The sequence below is a fragment of the Dryobates pubescens genome, chromosome Z (assembly GCF_014839835.1).
Source record: "Dryobates pubescens isolate bDryPub1 chromosome Z, bDryPub1.pri, whole genome shotgun sequence".
In the NCBI taxonomy this organism is placed as follows: domain Eukaryota; kingdom Metazoa; phylum Chordata; class Aves; order Piciformes; family Picidae; genus Dryobates; species Dryobates pubescens.
In genome coordinates this window covers 42,866,287-42,893,459 of record NC_071657.1, presented here as the reverse complement: position 1 = coordinate 42,893,459, position 27,173 = coordinate 42,866,287, and the positions used below count along the sequence as shown (strand labels likewise).

Sequence of the window (27,173 nt, the reverse complement as noted above, 5' to 3'; positions counted from 1 at the left end):
AACTCCCAGGCCGACTACAAACATGCCAGCAGCTCATCAGGCACTTGGTGAGGGGTGAAATTCCAAACCACCAGAGGGGACCACTGGCCTAAGAATTTACTCAAACACTCATAATTATCTAGCATTGGGGCAGATCTCTCAGTGGTATTTTTGGAAGAGTTCTGTATTTCTCTGAACAAAACCTAGCCTGCCAGTAGCCAGGAGAGTAACAGCACAACTCTAAGCCTTTCCCCTGATACAACACTCATCACCAGAAGGAATAGAATAGAATAGAATAGAATAGAATAGAATAGAATAGAATAGAATAGAATAGACCTTTGAGATCATCAAGTCCAACCTATCATCCAACACCACCTAATCAACTAAACCATGCAACCAAGCACCCTATCAAGTCTCCTCCTAAACACCTCCAATGATGGTGACGCCACCACCTCCCTGGGCAGCCCATTCCAATGGGCAATCACTCTCTCTGTGTAGAACTTCTTCCTAACATCCAGTCTGAACCTCCCCTGGTGCAGCTTGAGACTGTGTCCTCTAGTTCTGGTACTGGCTGCCTGGGAGAAGAGACCTGTCTACAACCTCCCTTCAGGTAGTTGTACACAGCAATAAGGTCTCCCCTGAGCCTCCTCTTCTTCAGGCTAAGCAACCCCAGCTCCCTCAGCCTCGTAGGGCTTGTGTTCCAAACCCCTCACCAGCTTTGAACATGTTCCAGCAAGTCAACATCCTTCCTAAACTGAGGGGCCCAGAACTGGACACAGTACTCAAGGTGTGGCCTAACCAGTGCAGTGTACAGGGGCAGAATGACCTCCCTGCTCCTGCTGGCCACACTGTTCCTGATGCAGGTCAGGATGCCATTGGCCCTCTTGGCCACCTGGGCACACTGCAGACTCATGTTCAGCCTACCATCAACCAGTATCCCCAGGTCCCTTTCTGCCTGGCCGCTCTCCAGCCACTCTGACCCCAGCCTATAGCACTGCATGGGGTTGCAGCGGCCAATGTGCAGAACCCGGCACTGTGAGGAATCTGTACAGAATGCCAATACATCACCCCGAGCTGCCCCCAGAAAGCAAATACATTGACATAGTGAATACACCACAGAGAAAAAAAGAGAAAGAAAAAAAAAAATTAGATAATATACTCTTAAGAAGCCTCAAGCCTCAACTGAATCTTCTCATTTTCTCACTTCTCATTATCTCGACCCTTTTGTCTCCTGCCAAGACTGACTTAGTTAAGACAGCTGCTTTTGAACCACACATTGGGTGCCAAGAACGTAAGAGGTTAACACACTGTAATGGGTTAACCTCTCTGTTTCCCCCAGCATAGAAGAGAGGGAAAAGTAACACACATCAAAAAAAACCTCTGGGTTGAGATAAAGTGTTGAGATTAAGAGAGTTTAATGTAAATGAGACAACATAATACATAGTTATCTTAGCCTAGTCACAGAAAAAGCAGCAGCAGAAAGAAGCAGCAAGCAGAAGCCAGTGTGATAAACCACTGTATCGCTCCCCCTCACACTGATGTCCCAGTGGGAAAGAGCCAACACCCAAAACAAACTCTAAAGCAGTAAATGGAACAGGGAGCGTCTCATAGAACTTCAAGCCCCATAATACTTTGCTCCACCCAGCATTTTCATTTTGACGCCAGCATGAGGCAGGATGGTTTTTAATAACAGCAGCAAACATTCAACTTAACCCCTGACACATTGCTTACTATCTGATCAAGAGGTTGATTACAGGTTAAATTGTCTCACTAAAAGTCCAGACTAATATTAGCTTTTGGCTGTTTCTTTACAGAAATTGTCCTGTCAGGACTGTTTAGAAAAAGAGCAGAGACATTGCATATCCAAAGTTGGTTCCAAAAGGAGCCTGTTTATTCAAGAATAAAACTAAGACTGTGATTTTGTGACTGTGATTTGCTGAATGAACCATTGGGACTTATGTAGGTTCACCCATCCACATAACAGCCAAAGAAAACTGAGATTCTAAATATAAAACAAAGCTAAGATAGTATAGACAGAGGTGTTATTCGAATGGTCAGATACACACAATGATAGAAGTTGACTCTAGCCCCTGCAGTCTGTGACATGGGAGCCTGCTCATCTAGCAGAAAAGGAGTGCTTTCTGGGAGAAATACCCATTTGGTGAGATTATATGGCAGCTAATATTTCCTTTAAAAGCATGTTTTGAGGCCTTTCCTTTGGTATGTGCTGAAAGCCATGCATAATTCTTTTATCATCAGTGGACCAATGTTTGTGGATAATAGCTGTTTTGGAACCAGTGGGGTTAATAAACTCCTGTATGCTAGTTTTCAATTGTTCTTAACTCCTGTTACTTGGTCCTCAGACATCAGAGCCTTACAAGTAACAAAGCTTCATTGTTCTAGTCACTGTACTATTCATGTCCCTTTCTACCTATTTAAGTCACTTTATGTTTTCAGAGGAAGATCTGTAAATGTAGTGTCTTGTGAATACCTGTAAGAACCCTGTCTACACTAGAAGATATCGAGGAACACAACTACATCACTTATACTCTACAATTCTTTCCTGAATTAGGGTGTTGGAATAGCTGGGATTATACCCAAGTTTGGATGAAAATGCCTATCTCATCACCGAAAACGATTTCTCTCTTTGTGGTTGTTCTTAAACAATTCCAGCATTGCAAGTCTCCATAGAAACGTATCTGTGTTTATCACTGCAGTCTGTTGATGTGCACAGCCCAGTCATATAAAGGAAAATGTCTATATTCTATTCCCTGGCTTTATGCTTTGTGACTTACAAGTTATATTCACTCGTGTTTCTTGAACTTCAAAATGAGAGCTGGTATTTCACTGCCTGAATAGAGTAATAAATTGCCTAATGTAACAGAGTGAAACCCGTTGTATAAGGGAAGAGTATGGTTTTCAATATTTTTACTGTCAAAACTTACTTTTGTTCATTCATTCCACTGGAAAATATGCAGATGCCATTCTAAAATGTTGACAGTGCCATGAGGCTTAAAAAGTATGTGGACATCATAAAATGCAATGTTTTTCATGTTGGACAAAGCTGTGAGATTTCCATAGCCTTTTCTTTTTAGTCATTTAGGGGTTGACACAAATATCTAATCTGGAACAAAAGCTATCAATTATGGGGGGAAACAAACATTTACAGTAATCTCAGTCTAACTATTTTCTATGTGTCTAGATAGCTCCTCAATTGCAGAATTAATGGTTTTCTTATAAACACTTTTTTGTGTGTGTTTTTTCCCTTTTTCTTACCAAACAATGAGTCTGACAAATTATTGGATCAAAGAAAATGTGAAGTGTTGCAGTGCTGCTATAATACAGAGGGAGATAAAAAAATTTAAAACTTCATGACCAAAACTTTTCCCCTCACATCCACTCCCTCTTATTTCTTCTTTTGGAATTCACTTTCTTACTCTACAGAATTGAAGACCATTATGCAGCTTTTCCCTAAACATAATTCTCTCTAATCTTTCTGTTCCTGAATTCCATCTTGTTTGGCCATCCCTTTTCTTCTGTGGCATTATCCATTGACTCACCTGCCCACTTTGATCTTTGCTATGCCTCCACAAAAAGCAGCTTTTCCCTTGAGTTAAACAGGATTATTCTTTGCAAGAAAAAAAGGAAATTCTTTTCCCTCTTATCTGAACCATTTTGTGGCTTGCATGACTGACCTCCTTTAATGTTTCATTTTATCAGATTCTCATTTTTCTTTTCAGGGTAATTTTCCTCTAAAATATTCAGGAAGGCCTAGCTAAATTATAAATGTCAACATCTACTCTAGAAGGAATTGTCTGTTTTGTTGAACCAACCCATGGTCTTAGACAGAGCTTCAGGTTGCATTTGCAATTGTAGGAAAAAGATACCTTTTTCCTGACTTATGTAACAAGCTTGCATACAATGTGTGTTTGTCAGAGGTGAGATTTAAAAATATCCAAAAGTTTTCTGGAGATAGCAAGGGAAAAAAAAAATCACTTTGGGTGAATTTCAAGTCACTGTGTATTTTGTCCTGATGTCATAGTGAAATGATGGTGAGCAACAAACCCTCTTCCCCTAAAAAAAAAAGCATGGATAATTTCCAGCATATTTAAAGATGTTATGAATACAATATAAAAAGAGCACTCTTGTTGCCTTCTCTGCTCTCATGACTACTACTCTGGGTTTTTTTCTCTAATTTCAGCCATCCATTGTCTGGTCAGCAGGCACCATCAATCTGAGGTGTAAAGAATTATTTTTTTACTTCATCTCTTGCCTCTTTAATGACAGAGGGTAAAATGCCTTTCTCTACAGGTGTGCACTGCATTATCCCTGCTCATTTTCTGGTGTTTCCTTTCTTTCCAAACACACACATGATGAAAATCTGAATATATTTCAGCTCACTCTTCATACACTGAAGCAGTTGAGGTTAACCCTGCTGTGGAAAAAAAAAAATGTTGACATATAGTGGAATATTTTAGAAATACTAGGTACAACCTGGTGCTGCATCACTATTGAAATTCAATTCTGGGCTTGAACAGAAGCAGCTCTCCTGTTTCTGTGGAGCTTTCAGAATAAGTTCTAGGGTAAAAAATGTGGTGTAATGGGAGGGAAGGACTCACTTTTTTTGTTAGAAAAGACCAGAAAGAGGAATTGAATATGCTGGTAGTTGGGAAGACCTTTTATGGCCTCTGATTAACTTCACCAAATGCTGTGTTTTAAAACTATTTCAAAACATTTTTTTACATTCATTCCCATTCTGACCTAGCAAATCTGCAGTTAATGATGACTGTGGCTGCTAACCAGTCAATAGGTAGCTGTTGCTCTTGATTCTCATGCTAGAGATAAAATCTGTTTCTGTGTTGCATACTGTGGCTTACTCATACTGATAAAGGGTCATCATTTGTATATCCACCTAGGCTATGCTGGCTGTTGCTCTTGATTCTCATGCTAGAGATAAAATCTGTTTCTGTGTTTGCATACTGTGGCTTACTCATACTGATAAAGGGTCATCATTTGTATATCCACCTAGGCTATGCTGGCTTAGAGAGGACTTTGCAAAGAAAAGCAAACAATAATAGAATCTATTACAACCTGCTCCTTGTCTTCCTAAGTACCTCTGTGCTTGCAGCACTTCTGTAACTGTCTCACCTATGACTTAATTTTGACCACATCCTCGCATCTCAGCATCTTTGGCATAGCCTCTTCTTAGTCAGGTCTTTATTTTGGCAACTGCTGTTGAGAAGACTATATGTAGACATCTGCATATGGACAGCTGGGATTTGTATTTGTGAGGTAACCCTGCAAATAGATGCTTAAGAACTTGGGAGATCCTAAGTAGCAGTGTAATATCTGTGTCCTTCAGTGTGTGAATAATTTCAGAAAGTTTGTTTGGTATTTGCTGCTCTCAGGTAAGACAGTGTTACCTGACTTTGCCTAAAGTGCAAGCAGTATCAATGTGAAGGCAGGAAAATAGCAGAATGCAACACACTAGGTTAAACTAATCATAGTATCATAGTATCAGTCAGGGTTGGAAGGGACCACAAGGGTCATCTAGTTCCAACCCCCCTGCCATGGGCAGGGGCACCCCACACTAGATCAGGCTGGCCAGAGCCTCATCCAGCCTGGTCTTAAACACCTCCAGAGATGGCGCCCCAACCACCTCCCTGGACAACCCGTTCCAGGGCTTCACCACTCTCATGGTGAAGAACTTCCTCCTCACATCCAGCCTGAATCTCCCCACCTCCAGCTTCATTCCATTACCCCTAGTCCTATCACTATCTGATCACTACCTATCACTGACCCTCCTGAGCCAGAAACTGTGTAGAGGAAAGGGAAAGAAAAAGTAATCTGTTAAACAAGAATGGAGCTGGTGCTAAACAGAAAGTTGAGTATGAAAATTAATCTCTTCCTTCTGCTCACTTGTCCCCTTCACACTTGCTTTCTATCTTTCTGGCTTTCCCCTCAACTCCCACCTCCATCTCCCTTCTTGTGTTTGCTTTCTACCTGCTCGACCCGAAAATTAGGTTTCTGCCCTCCTGGACTGTAATTACTGCTGGCAAGTATCATAGTGTGCTGCAATCACTGTGCTTGCGTAGAAGGTCTGTATTGGCTCAGTGATTTCCTAGTGCATTTTCCTAGGAGGAATTAGGACACAGTTAAGTTGGTTTTGTAGAATTTAATCCTGATCACAATAAAATTCTTCAGTAAAATCTGCAATGAGATAGAGGGAAGACCTTTCCAGGTTTTTTTGATGAGTGTTGACTTCCCGCTTTTAAAGACCAAACCTCATGCATTTCATCCAGGCAGGTCAAAACCACAAATGAAGACAAATGTGAGGCAGACTTGTGACACAAGGGTTTGACCGGTGGGTCCCAACCTCCTTGCCCTGAGGGCAGGCCAAGAGTGCAGGTGCCCCCCAAAACTGGAATTAGCTGCTATCTGCTCTACTTTGTAAGTAGATTACTATGGGCATATCATCCAGATGTGCAGAAGTCATGCAGATATGAGAATTACATTTATCAGCAATGTGGATGCATGTTAACACTGCTTTTGCAGATTGTTGGTGCAGCCATTTTTTTGGTGACTCAGGGGTTTATCTGTTTCAGGTGTGTTTTCATCTGAACATTTTGCTCCTTCTTCATTGTGGAGCAATACGGTTTAGTAGTTGTAAGGGATGTTAATATAGGCTTCTATTGTGTTTGTGAAGAAGTGACGAAAAATATAGTTTAAATAACACTCACTCTTGGAAGTCACAGTCGTTTGCCAAGGTACCTCAGTAGAAAAGCCCATATATAGTGTGAACACTAAGGAAAGAAAGGAGGAAACTGAAAAAAAAACAACATTCCCAAACTTCCTAAGGTAGTGGCAGAGAATCAGGAAAAAAAGCGCCAATTTTTTTTAGAATAATTGAGTTTAATATCACCAATTGAAACTGTGAGCTACATGAAAGTAATAACATGGCCCAAGTCTCTGGGAGAGAGGGGGGAAAAAAGAAAAGAAAAAAAAAATGAGTACTTTTTTTTTTCTTTAAATGTATACCTGCGTAGGGTACATGGTAGTGTTTCTCTCTAGCACAGTTTCATTGTGCTCAGAAAAATAGAAGCCATTTTGTAGATACAGTCTGAATCAGATCAGCATAAAGAAAATTTGTGTTTCATCTTCCTTTTTTCACAGCAACATGAAAGAATGGCTAGTTGTAGTGCAACTAATACTCCAGCCTGTACCTTCTGTTTTATTTTGGCAGAGCAAAAATATCTTAAGCATGCGTTACATTTTTCCCAAACTTTTTTGGGAATTATTTTTTTCATCATTAAACATTCAAGTTTTCATATACACACCCTACTAGGTTGGTATTCCTTTTATTTTTTCACTAAAGTTTTAAGAGGCTAGGGCTCAACACAGGCTTAAACAGACAGGACTGTGGCTGGTCTTGTTAAATGGCTCTTAGTTATTGTCTCTTCATTTAGAGAAGCAGTGCTTTCTTTTCATTTTAGCTATGAGCAGGTTTCTGAGTCTTCAATTTACTGCTATTTTTGCATCTTCGTGGTAGACATTCATCCAGCAAGAGGCAGCTGGGAATAGAGGTTACTGATGCATAGCAGTTTGATAGACATTAGTGCTGTAGCATCTGTAAGCCCATTCTAACAGGGCTCTAGACAATGTCCTATTTTCACAGCACCTATGCTTTGTTTCTCAGTTCTCTGCAATGGTTTACCTGTAAATAGCAAGTAGAAAGATGTCTGACACAGGAATGACTGTTGAAAGTAGATTAACATATTGCAAGCAGAATTCTTACCTTTTAATTAGGGGAAAAGAAATCACCAGAAGAACAGGTCTCCAAGACAGTTCTTTTGAAACCCAGAGATACTGAAAATTTCTAAGCATAAATACTTTAGGATGTGTCCCAATTTTCTCCTGCCTCTGACTACAAAAATTAAAGGATGCAGGAAAAACTGCAAGTACTGTATAAGTGAAAAAGTCAATCAGTATTTTAGGAACAATTGCTCTTCTCATAACTGTACTCATAAAGTGCAGAAAAGCAGAAACACAATTCATGCTTTCTTTCTGAAAAGTAAAGAGAATCTTTATCACAAGGCACTAGGATCTCAACCAATGAGAAAATGTACATTTTTCTACCTCTCAGTATTTTACAACACTCATGCATAAAAGAGTGTAATAAACATTTAAATATGATAGGGGGGGGAAATGGGGGGAAATGGAAAAAAAGGAAAAACCATTTGGGGAACTCATTTGCAACAGAAGAAAAGGCAGGGTGAGTGTGCAGCCCCCTTCCTTAATGAATCATTTGAGCATAATGAATCATGACAGCAGCCTAACCAAAGCTGTGTTGGGTAGGTCTGCTCAAGATGCTTAGAGTTCCTCACAGGCTGCTAGTTTAGGACTGAAAATATAGTAGTGCTATTCCTCCAGTCCCATTGTTATTGAAGAACAAAAGTCATAGCTACCTGGTTTGATAATAATCTGTCTTTGCAAGGTAAAGTAGAAGTGATGATGTAAGTGGTTTAGCAGTCAGCATGCAGCCACTTTAGGGCTTATCTTCCAAAATCCATTCTGTGGAACCATTAGTGATGAAACATTTCTCTTTAGCATTTTAGAAGCAGATGTCACTATACTCTGACATCTGGCAGTGTCAGCATCCAACATATCTGGCACAGATACAAGGTGAACAAGTTATACTTGAAGAATGCTGAAGGCCAGTGTTAAGATTTTATCAACAGTGTGAAGACATTGGTTCCTCTCTTAATTACAGTGCAACCCCAGTTTAAATCTTCCACTTTGTGAATGAACAGAAAACGTTAGTCAAGCTTTAGGGCAATATTGGAAAGACAAGGCAATCAATCTTCCCAAAACCACAGGAAACTGTGACAGGACAAAGACCTCCTAAGTCCAAATTAATAAAAAGCTGTTTTACTAAGTTGGGAGGTAACAGTTTAAAGGATCATAGAATCACTCAAGCTGGAAAAGACCATTAAGACCATTGAATCCAGCCATAACCCAACTACCATGACCACAAAACCATATTCTAAAGCACCACATCTACACACTTCTTGAACACCTCCAGGTATAATGACTCTATCACCTCCATAGGCAGTCTGTTCCAATGCCTCACCAGTCTCTCAGTAAGTAAGTTTTTCCTAATGTCCAATCTAAATCCATTTCCTCTTGTCCTATTGCTAGTTATTTGGGAGAAGAAACCAGCAGCAGCCTCACTACCACCTCCTTTCAGGTAGTTGTAGAGAGGATGACTAGTTGTGAAAAGTTTCTCCAAAAAAATGCATGGGGAAGTGTGGTAAGATGCTGCAGGTTGTCCAAAATCATCTTCAGGACCTGTGGCAAGAGAGTGTTGTGGGAGGAGTCAGAGATCACTCAAACAGATGTGATCTAGTAATTAGTTTATTGAGTTCTGGTAAGTAAATTTATGTATGTAAAATATTTAATAACCACAGATCGATTTTTGGTCAATATTTTATTAATTACTATGCTTAGAGTTAGCATGGGATACAAAGATTGTCATGTAAGCTTACTATATATATCTTAAATGGTACATTCATACCAAAAAAAAAAAAAAATGCTGCTTATTGACCTGGTATCAGGTAAGGGATCCCTCAGCAGGCAAGTGATCTCTCAGCCTTGAGGGTAACCTTGATAAGTGTCCCTACCCAAGAGGAGATCACCTCTGTGCAGACAGCTGCTATGGTGGGAGAGCTCAATGGGCCCTGATGGTTACAGATACAATGTAAAGTGATTGATTCATGTCCAGACTTTCTGCTGTGTTAATGCATGTCAGCTACTTAGCAGCCGACTCCCTAGCCAAACCATGTTTTTAGGGTTTAGTGATGAGTTCTCAATAGGATTAACTTTGATCTTTAGGAGAATTGCATCCATCACAGAGATGGCAGCTATGGATACTTAAAGTTAACCTAAACCATAAGGAGAGGCTGAACATATCTGTTTCCTATCCTAAAATATTTTGTACATGGAGAACAGACAAATCTTTGATCTACTAAACTCACTGTATTTTGAAATGAAGTATCATGACATTTTGCCTAGGTTGTGTCTAAATTTCTAGTTCACCACTCCCAAATTAATAATAAATACGGTATGAGTCTAAGCTCTATTTATGTCTTCTTTTTTTTTTTTTTTATTATTTGAATCATGTTAGACCTCTGAAAAATAATAATAAAGTAGCAGTTCCTGTGTAAAGATAGCCTTTATATTCTAATGTAACTAAAGTACATAGTTTTATTTTTAATACATCTGCACTTCATTCTGCTGTACCGGGTTTCTTTTTCTGAGGCTTGTGAGGGAGAGGGATGAAAGAGAAGCAGGAAATACAGGGTTATATCTGATCCAATGCATGCAAAGTGCTTCATTTAGCTTTCCTGTGGCAATAAGCTGATCAACACTTGCAGTTTATGTGATGCCTTTTAATTAGGCTGGAAACTCACTGAGCATGTGTTTAGTTTAGTTTAAGGTATACTTGTTCTTCCACTGAACTCTTTGTTGTTTAGTATTTTCTGTCCCCAACATGCAAACTGCTTCACCTTTGGCATTTGAGAAGGACAGCCAGCAAGCACAATAGTGCAAACAAGACATTCCCAGCATTAGCCTGATCTGCTTGCCCAGCTGTCACACTTCCCTTCAGTGCTAAAGAGATGCACTGTTGCTGCAAAAATTCTGTAGGAAATTGCAAGGCATTTTGAGGATGTTACAATCAGACTGTTATGGAGCAACACTGTGAATACACCCACTTACAGTCAGCACCTGCTGGAGCATCATATGAGAAGGGAGAAGTTCCTCTTTCCCACTTGGGAAAGGAGCAACACTTTCTCATCCTCCTACCTTCTGACTCATCTACCTGTCTGCTAACCTCTAGCACAGTTCATCATCTGTGGCATGGGAAATGCATCATGCATATGCAAGGTAAAGGGGCTGGTCTCATATGCTGATATTTGTACTGTGATTTGAGATAAGACATACATAGAAATTTCTATTTCTGCTCACATTATGAATGCTTTACAGGCCAAAGTCTGCCTGCGCCACAGAGAAGCTTTCCTGCCTTACCTGATGAAGGGATAAGAAAATCATTGCAAGAAACATCAGGAAACATTTCTTTACCACAAAGTTGATCAAACCCTGGAACAGGCTCCCTAAAGAGGCAGTTAATGCCCCAAGCCTGTCAGTGTTTAAGAGGCATTTAGACAATGCTTTTAATAATATGCCTTAACTTCTGGTGAGCCCTGGAATAGCCAGGCAGTTGGACTAGATAATCATTATAGACTCCTTCCAACTGGAGCTACTCTATTCTGTTCTGTTCTAAAAGCTGTGGTATGAGAATAGGCATCAAGTGGTTTGCCAGAAACATCTGTAGATTCTAGGGGAAGAGATAAAATAGATATTAAATCATCATTTGCACTATTTCTGCTTTGTCTCAGCAACACTTGAAGTGTCAAAACAAGGCCTCATTAACTGCAGAAGACTTCTAGCATAAACGCATTCCTATATTGTTTTAGACTTCATTTATTGACTAATTGAGCTAAGCCAGTTTCCTATTACTTCATCCAGTTCGCTTTTTCAGTCTCTAACATTCTGTGTTACTGTAGCTGCTGCATCCTTTTCAAGCCCCTAGAGCTCTAGCAACAAGTGAAGGTAGAATAGGTGCTATGGAGGCCTGCACTGGATTACTTGGGATACACTCTACAGGGCTATTTCTGATGGCAGGCAGAAGTTTGTCACCAAAATGTTATCTTAGTCTTGACCATCATATGTATCTCCTCTCTGGGTCATGTTGCACCATTCCTTGTGCCCTAATGTTTGCTAACCTCTATCCCAAATGCTGCTGCTGCAGTTCAGTGATGCTGGACAAGTAGGAATCTAGGAACAGAGGGACAGCATATTCTGCTGAATGTGAGTGTAAAATATGTTTACACAATTCCTGACTTTAAAAACAAAATAAAATAAGATTAGGCAGTCTGTACTGGCAAAAGAAAACAGAGAAACAGATCAAAAAGATGACATAGGTTTCATTAGTAAAGGAAAGGCACTAATAAAAATCAGCAGTCTGAGTTGCTTTGCAAGAAGCAGAGGCCCAAGAGCAGCTATTGCCATGGCAACAAAAGGAGCAAGGGGATTTACCCTTCTATATGTTTCAGTGCAGTTGTAACCAGGAGTGAAATTGGCTTAAAAGAGCAGCCTCACTATAGTAATTCCTGTTCTTTATGAATTGTGTATTTCACCTCACTGCCTCAAAGCTCATATTTTGTAGTGATGGATCCCTGACCACACATTGCTAAGGAGGTCATCACTAAGGAGATCATCACAATAAATGAGGAAGTGGTCAGTGATCTGCTATGCCATTGAGACACACACAAGTCTATGGGGCCAGATGGGCTACACCCAAGGGTGCTGAAGCAGTTGGCAGATGTGCTTACCAAGCCACCCAAGGGTGCTGAAGGAGTTGGCAGATGTGCTCACCAAGCCATTTTCCATTATCTACCTGAGGTCCTGGCTAACTGGGGAGGTCCCAAGGGAATGGAGGGCAGCAAATGTAACACCCATCTGCAAGAAAGGAAGAAAGGAGGATCTGGGAAACTACAGACCTGTCAGTCTGACCTTGGTGCCAGGGAAGGTCATGGAGCAGATCATCTCAAGCACCGTTACACAACATATAGAGAACAACCAGGGGATCTGGCCCAGTCAGCAGCATGAGTCTATGAAAGGCAGGTCCTGCCTGACCGGCCTGATCGCCTTCTGACTATTGGATAAGGGAAAGGCTGTGGATATTGTCTACCTTGACTTTCACAAAGCCTTTGACTCTGTTTCCCACAGAATTCTCATGGACAAACTGGCTGCTCATGGCTTGGATGAGCATAAACTCTGCTAGATAAAGCACTGGCTGGACAGACAGGCCCTGAGAGTGGTGGTCAGTGGAGTTATATCCAACTAGTGTCCAGTCACAAGTGATGTTCCTCAGGGCTCAGTGTTGGGATCACTTCTGTTCAACATCTTTATTGATGATCTTGATGAAGACAAAGAGTGTGTCATCAGTGAGTTTGCAGATGACACCAAATTAGGTGGGAGTGTTGACCTGCACAAGGGTAGGGAGGCTCTGCAGAGGGACTTGGATAGATGGATCAATAGGCCAACATTAACAGCATGAGCTTCAACAAGGCCAAATGCCAGGTCCTGCACATGGGTCACGACAACCCCAAGCAATGCTACAAGCTTGGGGAAGTCTGGCAGAAAGGGACCTGGGGGTCTAATTGACAAGCAACTGAATGTGAGCCACCAGTGTGCCCAGCTGGCCAAGAAAGCCCATGGCATCCTGGCTTGTATTGGAAATGCTGTGTCCAGCAGGAGTAGGGAGGTGATTGTCCCTTTGTACTCAGCGCTGGTGAGGCCACACCTTGAGTATTGTGTCCAGTTTGGGGCACCTCAATACAGGAGAGATGTTGAGATGCTGGAATGAGTGCAGAGGAGGGCAATGACAGTGGTGAAGGGCCTGGAGAATAAATCTTATGAAGAGCAACTGAAGAAGCTGGGGGTGTTTAGTTTGGAAAAGAGGAGGCTGAGGAGAGACCTCATTGCTCTCTACAGACACCTGAGAGGACAATGTGGAGAGGCTGGTGCTGGCTCTTCTCTCAGGTAATTAGTGATAGAACAAGAGGGAGTGCCCTCAAGCTGTGACTGTGTAGGTTTAAAATGGACCTTAGGAAGAATTTTTTCACGGAAAGAGTGGTCAGGCATTGGAATGTGCTGCCCAGGGAGGTGGCTGAGTCACCACTCCTGGATGTGTTTAAAGGTCATTTGAATGTGGTGCTTGGGCACGTGGTTTAGGGGTGAACCTTGTAGAGAAGAGTTATCAGTTGGGCTTGGGGATCCTGAGGGTCTTTTCCAACCTGAATGTTTCTGTGATTCTGTGACTCTGTGATATTTCTGACCTGTTAGAAGCCCAATTCTTAGATTATTTATCTAAATTCTACTATATAAACCCACAAGATTAAGTATGCTTCTAATTTCAGCCAAAATGTTTATTCAATGCCTATAACACCTAATTCCTCCTAGTAGTGTATATGGAAGACTAAATCTAGTGCTACTTTAATACAGGAACATTTCTTCATCTCAAATTTCACCCTTTAATTATCACTTTTCTTACATATGCACATTAATAAAATTTCTATGTTTAGCAAATTTTATCTCACAAAAAATGTTGTGTGTTAATTCTATCTGATAAGGTTCTGGTGGTTCCCTGATTTAATTTCTCTTTTAGAAGTTTACCCTAGTTTCAATAATAGTATTGTCTTTTAACATTTCAGATCACAGTATTTCGCATGGGATCAGAAGGACACCAGGATATTGATTTAGCTATCCTGACAGCATTACTAAAAGGTAATGGGGTTTCACTCCACGGTGAGTCTGTGTCAGTCCAAACATATTAATTGTGTGTCTGTGCTGAAACCTGCATTCATGGACAATATCTACCATATCAAGAAGATAAATCTGTATGTGAAATTGAAGAACACCTTTTATTTTAACTGCTTTATACAAATCGAGCTCTTCCTTTATTCACAGTACAGTATCACAGTTCATTAGAGGTTGGAACAGACCTCAAGAGATCATCAGGTCCAACCCCCATGCCAGAGCAGGATCACTTAGGGTAGTTCCCACAGGAATGCATCCAGGTGGGTTTTGAAAGTCTCCAGAAGAGACACCACAACCTCCCTGCGCATCCTGTTCCAGGGCTACATCTCCCTCACTGTAAAGAAGTTTTTCCTCATGTTGAGGTGAAGTCTTCCATGTTCAAGTTTGAAGCTGTTGTTCCTTGTCTTATTAGTGCACATCACCAAAAAGATCTTGTCCCCCTGCACTTAACACCCACCCCTCAGATACTGGTAACATTGATCAGATCCCCTCTCAGTCTTCTCAAGACTAAACAGCCCCAGGGATCTCAGCCTTTCTTCATAGGGGAGGTGCTCAAGACCCTTAATCATCCTCATGGCTCTCCATTGGATTCTGTCTAGCAGTTCTCTGTCTTTCTTGAACTGGGGAGCCCATAACTGGATGCAGTATTCCAGGTGTGGTCTCACCAGGGTAGAACAGAGGGGGAGAAGAACCTCCCTAGACCTGCTGGACTTTTCTTGATGCACCCCAGGATGCCATTTGCTCTCTTGGCCACAAGGGCACATTGCTGTCCCATGGAGAACTTGCTGTCCACTAGGACTACAAGGTCTTTGTGGAGCTGCTTTCCAGGAGAGCATCCCCTAGCCTGTACTGGTGCACGCTGTTATTCCTAGCCAGATGCAGGACCCTGCACTTGTCCTCATTGAACTTCATAAGGTTTGCCAGCATCCAGCTCTGCAGCCTGTCCTTGGATGTCTGTACAGCCTGATGGGGTGTCAGCCAACCCCCCCAGTTTTGTATCATCAGTAAATTTGTGAAGGGCACTCTCAGTCCTCTCATCCTGGTCGTTGATAAAGATACTGAACAAAACTGGACCTGGTACTGATCCCTGGGGAACACCACTGGCCACAGGCCTCCAGATAATGTTTAAACAGCTTTTTCCTTTCTGAATTTTATTCTCCACTCACAATCACTAATGTGTCACAAGAAACATAGCAGTGACTCTCCAATAGGTTACTGAGAAGTCTGATACTCAGAAGAAGGCAGCCAAAGACTTAGACTTAGGTTGCCTTGGTCATAAGTAGAACAGAAGGAGGTTATCAATTTCTAGGTAGAACTGGTGCTATTGTCAAAGTGAAATGTTATCTGTAGTCATCTGTAGGAAAGTCTGGGAGCAATGTGGGTCCCTTTCAGCCTCCATTGATAGCTAAGAACTCAGGTACTGAGGTGACAAGGGTTAATTGCAATGTTCACAGGTCACTAAATCTTTCTTTCTCAGCCGTTACACTTATGCCCTTAAAAGATTGTCTTACCATTAATGTTCTGTTGCTACAGGACATTGTAAACCCTGGTCTTGGGACACTTTACTCCCTTCAAAATACATTATTAGGTAATTTATTATATGCTGGCAAATACAGAAACAGACAAGATTTTAGAAGCTCTGAAGCACATGTACTTATCTGCTGAAGGATTAATCACCTAAGCAAGGGCTGGTAGGTTCTAGCCTTTCATTTATATAGTATTGCCCCAAAAAGGATTTTCACAAATTGTGTGTGTTAATCACCGTGGTCATCTTTTTGCTTTGAACTGTTTTGTTCTATCTATTACAGGGCATACTGATTTTGAAAACAGATAATAAGAAAAACCAAACAACTTAAAGAGCAATATGAGAAACATTAGTGAATGAACTTCCAGAGGTGACTGGAGAATGTTAGACTTCATGAGGCTCTTCAGCGGTTGTCATCATATTGCCACTCCCACCCTTAACTAACAGGGTACATAGTGCCATGTAGCAGACCTGAATTTGGGTGATACCAAAAAAATTAATAGATTGAAAAGGTAATGAGAATTATTCTCTCTTGTTCCAGGGCTCAGTTTTCCTCACAATTTCTTCCTATGCATGCTCACAAAAGTTATTTGAACAGAAAAGGGACAAGGCCTGAGTAATTTTAGCCTAATTAAGCAAAATAATGTTTTACCTTTTAACCAATTATTGGTACCATTTCAAAAATGTTGCTTTAAACATTCAAAACAGAAGTCTGAGCAGGAGGAGTAAAGCACTGGTGACTTTAAAATTATTACAGCAAGGTATCTACCAGCCAAGCAAATGATCTGGAATTACTTTGCTCCACTAGTTTAGGTGTCTTTAGGCTTCTGTAGTAATGCTTTCTCCTCTTCTTTTTTGCTCATTTATATCAAGATACCAGTTGTTTGTCCTGCTGGTGACATGAGTATTTTGATGCTACCCTGAGGTAACAGGTTTTAGCCATTTGCATAATTAAATCTCAAGGCATTTTGGACATCTTCACACAGAAATAATGTAAATCAAGGTGAAAAAAGGATAAAGAAATTAATTAAAAGCAAGCGGCAAGAATTACATCCATCACCACATTACTCTTTTCTATCCTTAGGAAATACTGTAATTGTAGATTTCAGGGTTTTTTTAATATAACAGGCTACTTCATTGTGCTCAATGTAAAGTGTACTCTCTTCACGTCTGTTCTTAAGGTAATCACTGAAACTATGCTCCTCATTTCTACTAGAAAGATACCAGTTGTGTTAGAGTTATGATTCCACTTCTTCCAGGTATATTTTCAGGATCTGAATCCCAACATAACTCCCTGGATTCTTTTACCATCTGGAAAGTTGCTTGCTGGTAGCTGAAGAAAGTAAATCATAGGCCTGTTTCTGTTTGAAAAGTTATTCTGCAGTATTATGCAACAGTACTATGATTGCAGTCTGGGTATATGAGTAGTCCTCCCTGATCTGCAATATCCATTTCACAATAGTTTAATTGGTCCTGTCATCTCCTTACTAAAATTAATTTACTTTCCCTCATCATAATAGTAGTGCAAGACATTGAGTGAACTTCTATTAGATCAGAAGGTGCCTGGAACTATGTGAGTAATTCTGACATCTCCTTTAATGCTTGCTTGTCAATCTTGATTTCACAATCTACAAGAGGCAACAGCACTTGCGTGTAGCTTGAGGGCCAGAGGAACCAAAACTCTCTGATTGTTGAATGTGCTCAATAAGGATTAGATTTATCAAATGCCTCTGGTTAATCTGAGATTTGTCATCACAGAGAATAAAAGTCTGTATAACTTTTAAATCAATGTGTGGTGGTGGAATCACCATCATTGGAGGTGTTCAGGAGGAGACTTGATGGGGTGCTTGGTGCCATGGGTTAGTTGTTTAGATGGGTTGGATTGGTTGATGGGTTGGAAGCGATGATCTTGAAGGTCTCTTCCAACCTGGTTTATTCTATGTATTCTATGTGTGCAAAGATGAGATAGACTTGTTGTCTTTGTACAATGGTTCTGGCCCACATAGAAAGAAATACTATCCCTTCCATAAATATAGCCCATTAGGGTGTTGGATAGCTTTTTCATCAAATCTGGAAATCTAAGGTAGCAATGATGAGCTATTTATCTATTGACTGGGTTTGAATTATCATGGAATTCACAGAATCATAGAATCATAGAATGGTCTGGGTTAGAAGAGACCTCTGAAGGTCATCTAGTCCAACCCCCAATTGCTAAGTCTAAAATTGGGAGTTAATCTTTCATCCTTTCACACAGTTAGGGGGTGCAGAGAAATGTATCAAACTGCTGAGTAATTATGGGCTACTTTTTCTCATTCTCACTGAAAAGGATTTTCTTGATGCCAGTATTCAAGGCAAATGCCAGCTAATTACCAGTCTCACTCTGGTCTAAGTGACTTGTTCAGGAGGACAAGGATTGGGAAGTATGAAGTATTATTTCGTGCTTCCTGTGTAAAGTTTGCAAAGAGCTAGTCTCTTTTTAAACCCACATCAGGCACATTGCCAATGCAACAATTCTGGATGGGATATTCCACAAGCTCCAAACCTTGCACTGAAGATGAGTGATTATTTCCTTGTTTATTTTCATGAGTCACTTGCTTGATATTGTCAGCCGATATATATTTCTTGGAAGCAATCTCCAAGAAACTAGGGAATAGCATCCAACTGATTATCAATTTACATTGCATAGATGTCACAACAGCATATGGCTTGTGAATTCCCTTTTTTTTCCCTTTTTATTTCAAGAGACATGCAAATGTAACTTTCCAATAGCATGAATTTGTAATAAGTGAAATCATTGATAGTCTTTAACTGTTTGTGTATATGATAGGGAAGTTAAAGCCAGCATATGGAGATGTTCTAAATTATAATTGTTTTGAAGTGGCATCAAAGACCACAGAATCACAGAATATATCTGGTTGGAAGAGACTGCAAAGATCATCTAGTCCAACCTTCAACCCAGTATGGAAGGGTCAACATTAAAGCATGTCCCTATGCCATTTGGACACACCAGGGGGTGGTGACTCCACCACTGCCCTGGGCAGACCATTCCAATGTTTGATAACCCTTTCAGTGAAGAAGTATTTCCTAATCCAGCCTAAACCTCCCCTGGTAGAGCTTGTAACCATTTCTTCTAGTTCTGTTGCTTGTCATCAAGGAGAAGAGGCTGCCCCTTCCTCACTCCAACTTCTGTTCAGGTAGTTGTAGAAACCAATGAAGTCTCCCCTCAGCCTCCTCTTCTCTCAACTGAACAACCCCAGCTCCGTCAGATGTTCCTCATAGGTCCAGGGCCTTCATAAAGCTTTTTTCCCTCATTGCCCTTCTCTGGACATGCTCCAGTACCTCAATATTCTTCCTATAGTGAGGGGCTCAGAACTAAACACAATACTCAGGTTGTGGCCTCACCAGTGCTGAGTACAGGTGGCTGATCATCTCCCTCTTCCTGCTGGCCACAGTGTTTCTATACAAGCCAGGATTCCATTGGCTTTCTTGACCACCTGGGCATACTGCTGACTCAGGGCACACCAGTGGCTCGTGTTCAGTCAACTATCAACCAGTACCCCCCAGGTCCCTCTCCAAGTTGCAGTTTTCCAACCACACATCCCTAGGGTCTGCGACTTACCATGAGGTCATTGTGACCCAAGTGCAGGACCTGACACTTGGCCTTGTTGAGCTTCATACAATTAGTTTTGGCCCACAGGTCTAAGCTGTCCAGATCCCTCTGTAAAACTTCCCTACCCTCTAGCAGATCAACACAGCCACCCAGCTTGGTGTCATCTGCATACTTACTGAGGGTGTGTTCAATCCCTTCATGCAGACCACTGATAAAGATATTAAAGAGGTCAGGCACCAGTACTGAAGTGTGGGAGACCCCACTAGTGACTGAGTGACAGCCAGACTTAACTCCATTCACCACCACTCTTTGGGCCTGGCCACACAGGCCACTGTGTGGTCTATGCATATTGTAATATTACTACCATGTAGCCCTGTGAGATAAGACATTAAGTAAATGCAGAGCTGATATTTCTGCACACTTTCCAACCTGTAATTAAGTCATGATTCATGTTCACTGAACAGCCATCATGTAGTATCAGATGGTCCTGCTAGCCATGAAGTCACTGACACAGTAGAATTTCAGAATTAGGCCAGCTATCTTGTTACTGCCCTTACATTAACAGTTGTTGTTGCTGTCAGCTTTGCTGTTGTCAATTAGGTAGAATCATAAAATCATAGAATGATAGGAGTTGAAAGAAACCTTTAGAAATTATCTGGTCTGCTAGTGAAGGTATGCCTAGCTTGGGTTGCATAGGAATTCATCCATGTAGGTTTGTAAAGTCTCCAGAGAAGCAGATTCCACAAGCTCTTGGGGCAGCCTCTTCCAGTGCTCCATCACCATCAAGATAAAGAATTTTCTCCTTAAATTCAAGGGAAAACTCCTGTGTTCTAGTCTGCACCTATTGTCCCTTGTCCTACCACTGGCCACCACTGAGAAGAGCCCAGCCCCATCCTCTTCAGAGAGGGACCTGGGGGTACTGGTCAATGGTAGGCTGAACATGAGTCTGCAGTGTGCCCAGGCAGCCAAGAGGGCCAATGGCATCCTGGCCTGCATCAGGAACAGTGTGGCCAGCAGGAGCAGGGAGGTCATTGTGTCCCTATACACTGCACTGGTTAGGCCACACCTTGAGTACTGTGTCTAGTTCTGGGCCCCTCAGTTTAGGAAGGATGTTGATTTGCTGGAACAAGTCCAGAGAAGGGCAATGAAGTTGGTGAGGGGTTTGGAACACAAGCCCTATGAGGAGAGGCTGAGGGAGCTGGGGTTGCTTAGCCTGGAGAAGAGGAGGCTCTGGGGTGACCTCATTGCTGTCTACAACTACCTGAAGGGAGGTTGTAGACAGGCGGATGTTGGTCTCTTCTCCCAGGCAGCCAGCACCAGAACAAGAGGACACAGTCTCAGGCTGCACCAGGGGAGATTCAGGCTGGATGTTAGGAGGAAGTTCTATACAGAGAGAGTGATTGCCCATTGGAATGGGCTGCCCGGGGAGGTGGTGGAGTCACCAGCATTGGGGGTGTTCAGGAGGAGACTTGATGGGGTGCTTGGTGCCATGGGTTGGTTGTTTAGGTGGGTTGGATTGGTTGATGGGTTGGACGCGATGATCTTGAAGGTCTCTTCCAACCTGGTCTATTCTATTCTATTCTATTCTATTCTATTCTATTCTATTCTATTCTATTCTATTCTATTCTATTCTATAATCTGGGATCCTGCAAGGTCACTACAGTCTTTTTAATGCAGGGTCAAGCTTATGGTCCCAGGCTTTCTCATCAAGGAGTACTGCACATGACCAATACATTGGATAGACCATCTGACAAGAGTCTATGCAAGATATGCAGGCATTCCTGGATGGCTGCCTAAGAGCATAAATTTAATATCTGTGGGAATAAACAGCTGTCACAGATTTTCTTGTGCATTCAACTTTGCATTGTACTTGCACTGCCTATCTATAGTCAGCAATATTTATACTGAAATACTGCCAAATTAATGTGTTGCATCCCAAATACAATTTTTCTTCTAGAAGCAGATGAAAGGAAAGAAGAGTCTCACAGCAGACATTAGTCATATTGTCTTAAAACACTCTTTTGAAGAACACATCTTATATTCAGACACCAGGATACTGATTAATTACTACATAGCTTTATTCATACTGCCTAAAACACTATTTAAAGAAGCAAGTATAATGCAGTAACTAAAACAAAGCAACATGACTAAGCAAAGAATCTTTCCATGAAACAAGATGAAATACACATATAGGGAGAGGAGGTGATGGTTTCTCACCACTGGTAGTGTGAAAGGCCTAAGAATTAGTTCCAGTATAATGCCTGTATTGATTGGATGAGAGCAGTAGGCTATTAACTCTACCTTATTTTTAATATTTCTCAAATATTCTTTGGCTTTGATTTGGTTACATTAGAACAATGCTCATGAGTGAGATGCATCCTCAGAGAGGACAACTTTTGGATTATTTCTACTGACTCAAATCCATGCTCTGTAACACCAAATGCAATCAAGGAAATGACCGAAAGGAGACAGTATGTCAAGGAAGCCTTACAGTTGCTCAAGGAAATATTTCTTCAATTAGAGGAATTATTTTTCTTCTTAATAGTGGATAGCATTCCATCTGCAATAGCTGGAGTACTTTTGAGTCGAAAGTCATCAGTCTATCCTACAAAAAATATTAATTGAATATCTTCAGCATCCCATGTGCCACTGTGTACTAACTTTTACAGCTTTTATTCTCCTTTCCTCTCTTGTATAATGCAAACAATCTACCTGCACATGAAAGCCACAGAGGGAAGACAGTAAAGAGGAGAAGGGTGCAAGGGCTTTCCAACAACAAACATCAGTTTGGGAGCAGCCACCCCAGCACATGAATCAGAGTGCCAAAATGCAGGTCCAGTCTACACTCTAGCTGATGGATCAGTTTGGACCTCAAGTACAGAAACCCCTTGAAAAACCATACATGTCCTTCAGCAGCCAAATGTCTGCAGCTTTCTTTGAAATAATTAAATGAACCATTGTGATTCATTTCATGGCACTGAGAAGAGCATCATCTCCAGGACTGCACATGCACCCACAGAAAAATGTGTCCACTGCTAGCTGGCAGCCTTAAGCACACCATTCACGAAGGTGGGAAGGAAAGAGTCTGAACTATGGATTGCTTGCCCCTCTGCTCAATATTTGGAGCAGTAAGCATGCTCAGAGAAAACAATTCTGATGAACTGCTGCATTTGGGGGCCTTGTGGGGAAACAACTACTGCCACATGCCTCATGCCTCATGCCCCATGCCAGTTGCTCTTTGTATTCATCTACCTGGGTCCTTCCTAAAGCATAAAAAGGACCCAATCACTCAAAACAAACTGAGGAAGGTTCTCTGTTAAGGATCAGAAGGTGTTACCTGCTGCATCTATGATGTGACTTGAGATTCAGCTAAACCAGGAGCATTTTAGCTTAGCACTAAAGCAGCACACTTCCTTCCTCAAGTCCGTGATGATCAGAATGGTTGCTAATCATGCTGCATCCTTGGCTACCCAGGCTGTAGGATGCAGTCAGTTGCGGAAGACCAAGAGCTGGAACTCCTCCATCACAAGGGCAAAATAGTGCCATACTATATATTTGCCATCATTGCTCCTGGGTTTTGGAGTTCACCCATATGCTTCCTCCGCTGCTCAACAGAGATCTTGCCTGAGCACCTGCTGAGCATCCTTCTCCTGCAGACTCACAGATGGAAAGGAAACAATGACATTTTGAGAGAATATTTTGTTTGCTTCAGAACAGGGGAGATCATTCTTTGCTCTCTGTACTTAATTTACACTATCATACCTACTGCTGGTAGGTGTTTTCTGTTTTATAAATAAAACTGTAGAGATTTTTTTGCCCTTCCCAAAGGTAAATATTTTCTGTTCTTAACTGTTGCATGTTGCTTATGTAAGAAACTCAGAAAGGTTCAGATGTTATTGGCATCCCCCATGAGGTCTCTTGTGAGAGCATTTGTCTGTTTTGTAGTATTATATAGTAGTGAGAAGCTGTGTGTTGTACAAAGGAGTGTTCCTGTTACTTCTTAGTCACAGAACGGTCCTTTACTGTTTTCACTGTTTTTTCTTCTTCATTTCTTTCTATGATTCTGCTCTTGCATCACCTTCCTTTTTATCATAGATGTTTTTTGTAGTAAATTGTAAGTGATCTGGATGATCTACAGTTTACCATCCCCCAGATAACTGCTGTAGATATTGCCAAGTGTTTGGCAAGGTTTCATGGCAATGAACTGACTGCAAAGTTATGAAATTTAAGGTCTGCTGAACTGATCCTTCATGGAGAATTTCAGCTGCCAGCATGTTATGCTGGATATTTTCTGCGCCTAAGAGTACGCTTTCAGCTGGAACTATGTGTGATTTTGAATAGCACTGAAATGAGGACAGAAGTTCTTTGAAATAATGAAAAGCTCTTGTTTGTCCTTACTCCATGATACCAGAATAAGAATAAAGACAAGAAAACGATGGAGGTAAGAGGCCTAATCACTACAAGAAGCGATGTAGATAAAACTCAAAGGGCCCTTTCTTTGTTTGGTTGATCATTGCATTCAGGCCAGTTCTCCCTGCAACTCTGAAGCACAAATACTGTTTTATTATTACACACCAGCAGATAATCATTAAATCCTTAGTGAAGTATTAAAAAAGCACAGCAGGGCAAGAATGTCCCACCACGTCCACTAAAACTAGAGGGAAAAACAAACACTCCCTTCCTAAAACCAGACAGCTTCAAAGCTATCTTACAATCTACAGTTTCTTATTTAACTCAGGTAAATTACACCTTGACATCATCTTTATAGCATGCTTTCTTACATGAGTATTGCATTTTTAAAGAGAAATTTGTCCCACCAAGGCCTCTTAGTGCAAATATAAAGATAAATTCCTATGTTTCTACAGGGTCCCCAGCTTATCAGGTGGGAATGCATAGAAGATGTACATAAAATGCATGACTATTGAAATTGGTGGGATCGTTGTATGAGGTGAACCTCTTTATAATTGCTAGATGCACATGTGTGTGTGCGTGTGTGTGCCTGTATGTATTTCTGCAGATGGAGCAATATCCTTCCTGGATTCTTCTCCGGCTTCCCAACCAAGAGGAGTGAAGCCATTTTACTCTACCACAAGCTATATCTGCCAACATCACATGTACCTACTGTATTCTTCAAGGAGGGTGTAATGCAATAATTAATGTTTATGATACAATAATAAATTCAGATTTGATTTGCAATATTTTATTACAGGAACAGAAGGTTTTGTTTTGGTTTATTATGACACTAGCTCCAAAAGTACATGGACATTTATGAGACTTGACAGAGGGATTACCAGGCTCTTCTGTTGACTGAGTCTAAAGAATGTCTTGTTTCTCTTTTCTCCTCCTCTGTCCCCTGTACCCCTCTATGTACAAACAGGAGCTAACGCATCTGCTCCCGACCAGCTGAGCCTAGCATTAGCCTGGAACAGAGTAGACATCGCTCGCAGCCAAATCTTTATTTATGGGCAACAGTGGCCGGTACAGTATATACATATATAGCATCTTCTACTGAAACACTTTAAACCCTACACAACATTAAATCCGTTCTGTTGACAGTGGTGGCTTTCACACGGTTTAAAACGCAGCGAGACATGGCCCTCAGGCAAATGCGAAGTTCCCATTCACAGCTACAGAAAGCAGGCGTGGTTACAAAGATAGCGTTTGGTTTTTCAAGGAAATTGCGACATCTAGCGATACCTTAAGACTGGGACATCGCACGTTTAAAGAAATGGGAAGCAACACATACACACTATCAAGCAATGATTCTACCAGCTATAGGAAAAACAAAGTATCTGTTTGCAGGTACCATGTTACAGTGTTAGGCTATAAATTAAAGGAAAGGCAAACCTTTTTGCTTTTCAAGCAATATGCTTTTATACAGGAATAGAGAATTTTATAATGATCAGATGTCCAAAAAAGTGCTGTATAAATGATGGAGGTCATCAAGTGGACCACAAGAGCTGATCAGCAACGTTACCACAGAAGCACTGTGGCTTTAGACCTGAGCTGGTGCTAATTTCATGCCCAGTACTGCTTGCTCAGTCTGCTTGCCCTATCTATAGGATGGATAGAAATGGAGAGGTTCTGCTTAAGCCCTTCATTGAGTCCTTCAAAGAAATGCTAATTGTGAAGCTATTTCTGTTTCCTCTGTTTCTGTGAATTTCCACACCACAAACAGCGGAAAAAGCTAGTAAAGCAAGAATTAAAGTGAGTGTATATAACAAATATACCCAATATAAATACAAGGTTTGTCAGCAAAGTAAGAAATACACATAGTAATGAGATGGTGTGAAGGTGTGGTCATCAGTTTCATGGGCTCCAGTTCCTTGGTCCCAGTCTGGATTTCCTAGAGTATATTAATCTGACACTCATTTTTTCAAATACTCCTGTGAATCAGAAAAAAAAAAAAAAAAAAAAAAAAAAAAAAAAAAAGGAAAAAAAAGAGGAAAAAAAAAAAAAAACACAGACTAAAGTTATGATCATCCTATTCTAAGCCTAGCAGAGCAACCCTAAAGATTTTGTCAGGATTTCCTGCTTGTGCCAGGGTGACTGAACCAACCAGATACAGCCTGCAAGGCCCCAGGAACAGCCTGAATTGATCATTTGCTTTGCAGGTGGGCTCCCTTGAGCAAGCAATGCTGGATGCACTGGTGTTGGACAGAGTGGATTTTGTGAAATTGCTCATAGAAAATGGAGTAAGCATGCATCGTTTTCTCACCATCTCCCGGCTAGAGGAATTGTACAATACGGTAGGGCCAACCTAAGGCGAATTTTCTTTCTCTATATTCAGTGTTCTAGCTCCCATTCATATTACAATGACATGATGATGTGCAAAACAGACCACAGCCACTGTGGGAATTTTCCATATTAGAAGTCCACATTGCCTTTTAGCTTTGTCTTTGATATATTGCATCCATCTTGCTCACCTAGTCTATTGTACAGATTTTGTAAAATATGAATTAAACCCCACACAGTACCAGCTGACTTCTGGTCATTGTAATTACGATATGGTAGTCCAAGACTTGGGCACATAGCACTGTTCGGAAGACAGCAGCTGGCAAGTCAGACCTGTAGGATGGTGAAATATGGCTTCTGATAGTATATGTCCTTATGATTTCAGAAAAATTGTGCAGCTGTTAATCACACAGAAAGCAACATTTCAGACTTCTTGGGATAATGTTCTGAACTTAAAGGTGAAATCTGATGATTTCAGGAGGTCTGTTACAATTAAGGTCTTGCCCATACCCTTGCTAAATGATCCAAAAATGAAAGTGACTTTTAAAAACCTGGTTGCAAGCTTTATATCTTTACCCTTAAAATGAACATAAAACTGCACAGGTTCAAATTACTTCTGCAACTGCAAAACACATTCTAACATTAACATCATTATAGTCTAGCAAAAGTAACCTCTAAGTTCAAATTGCTTAAATGATACAGGAAAAAATCATAAAAGCGTTACCTGTTTCTTAGAAATGAAGCTCTGCCTATTGGAGGGAGGTTGTTCTGCAGTTCATAGCCCTTTTCAGAAAGCTTTTTTTTCTCTTACAATACTTTTTAAAGCCCTGCCATTGTAAGCTGCCGCACTGGGCTGTCACCCAGAGATGTGTTAACTAATGG

General features: G+C 41.1%; 1 protein-coding gene across 2 annotated transcripts in view; it reads left to right on the top strand.

Annotated features, from left to right (window-relative positions):
* TRPM3 (transient receptor potential cation channel subfamily M member 3) overlaps window positions 1-27,173 on the top strand; it is a 348,624-nt gene that overhangs the window by 250,970 nt on the left and 70,481 nt on the right. For both annotated transcript variants that reach the window (XM_054178940.1, XM_054178939.1), the window contains exons 9-11: window positions 14,316-14,388; window positions 24,934-25,034; window positions 26,171-26,305. In XM_054178940.1, coding sequence (XP_054034915.1) covers window positions 14,316-14,388; window positions 24,934-25,034; window positions 26,171-26,305 — 309 coding nt within the window. The remainder of the gene's footprint in view (window positions 1-14,315; window positions 14,389-24,933; window positions 25,035-26,170; window positions 26,306-27,173) is intronic.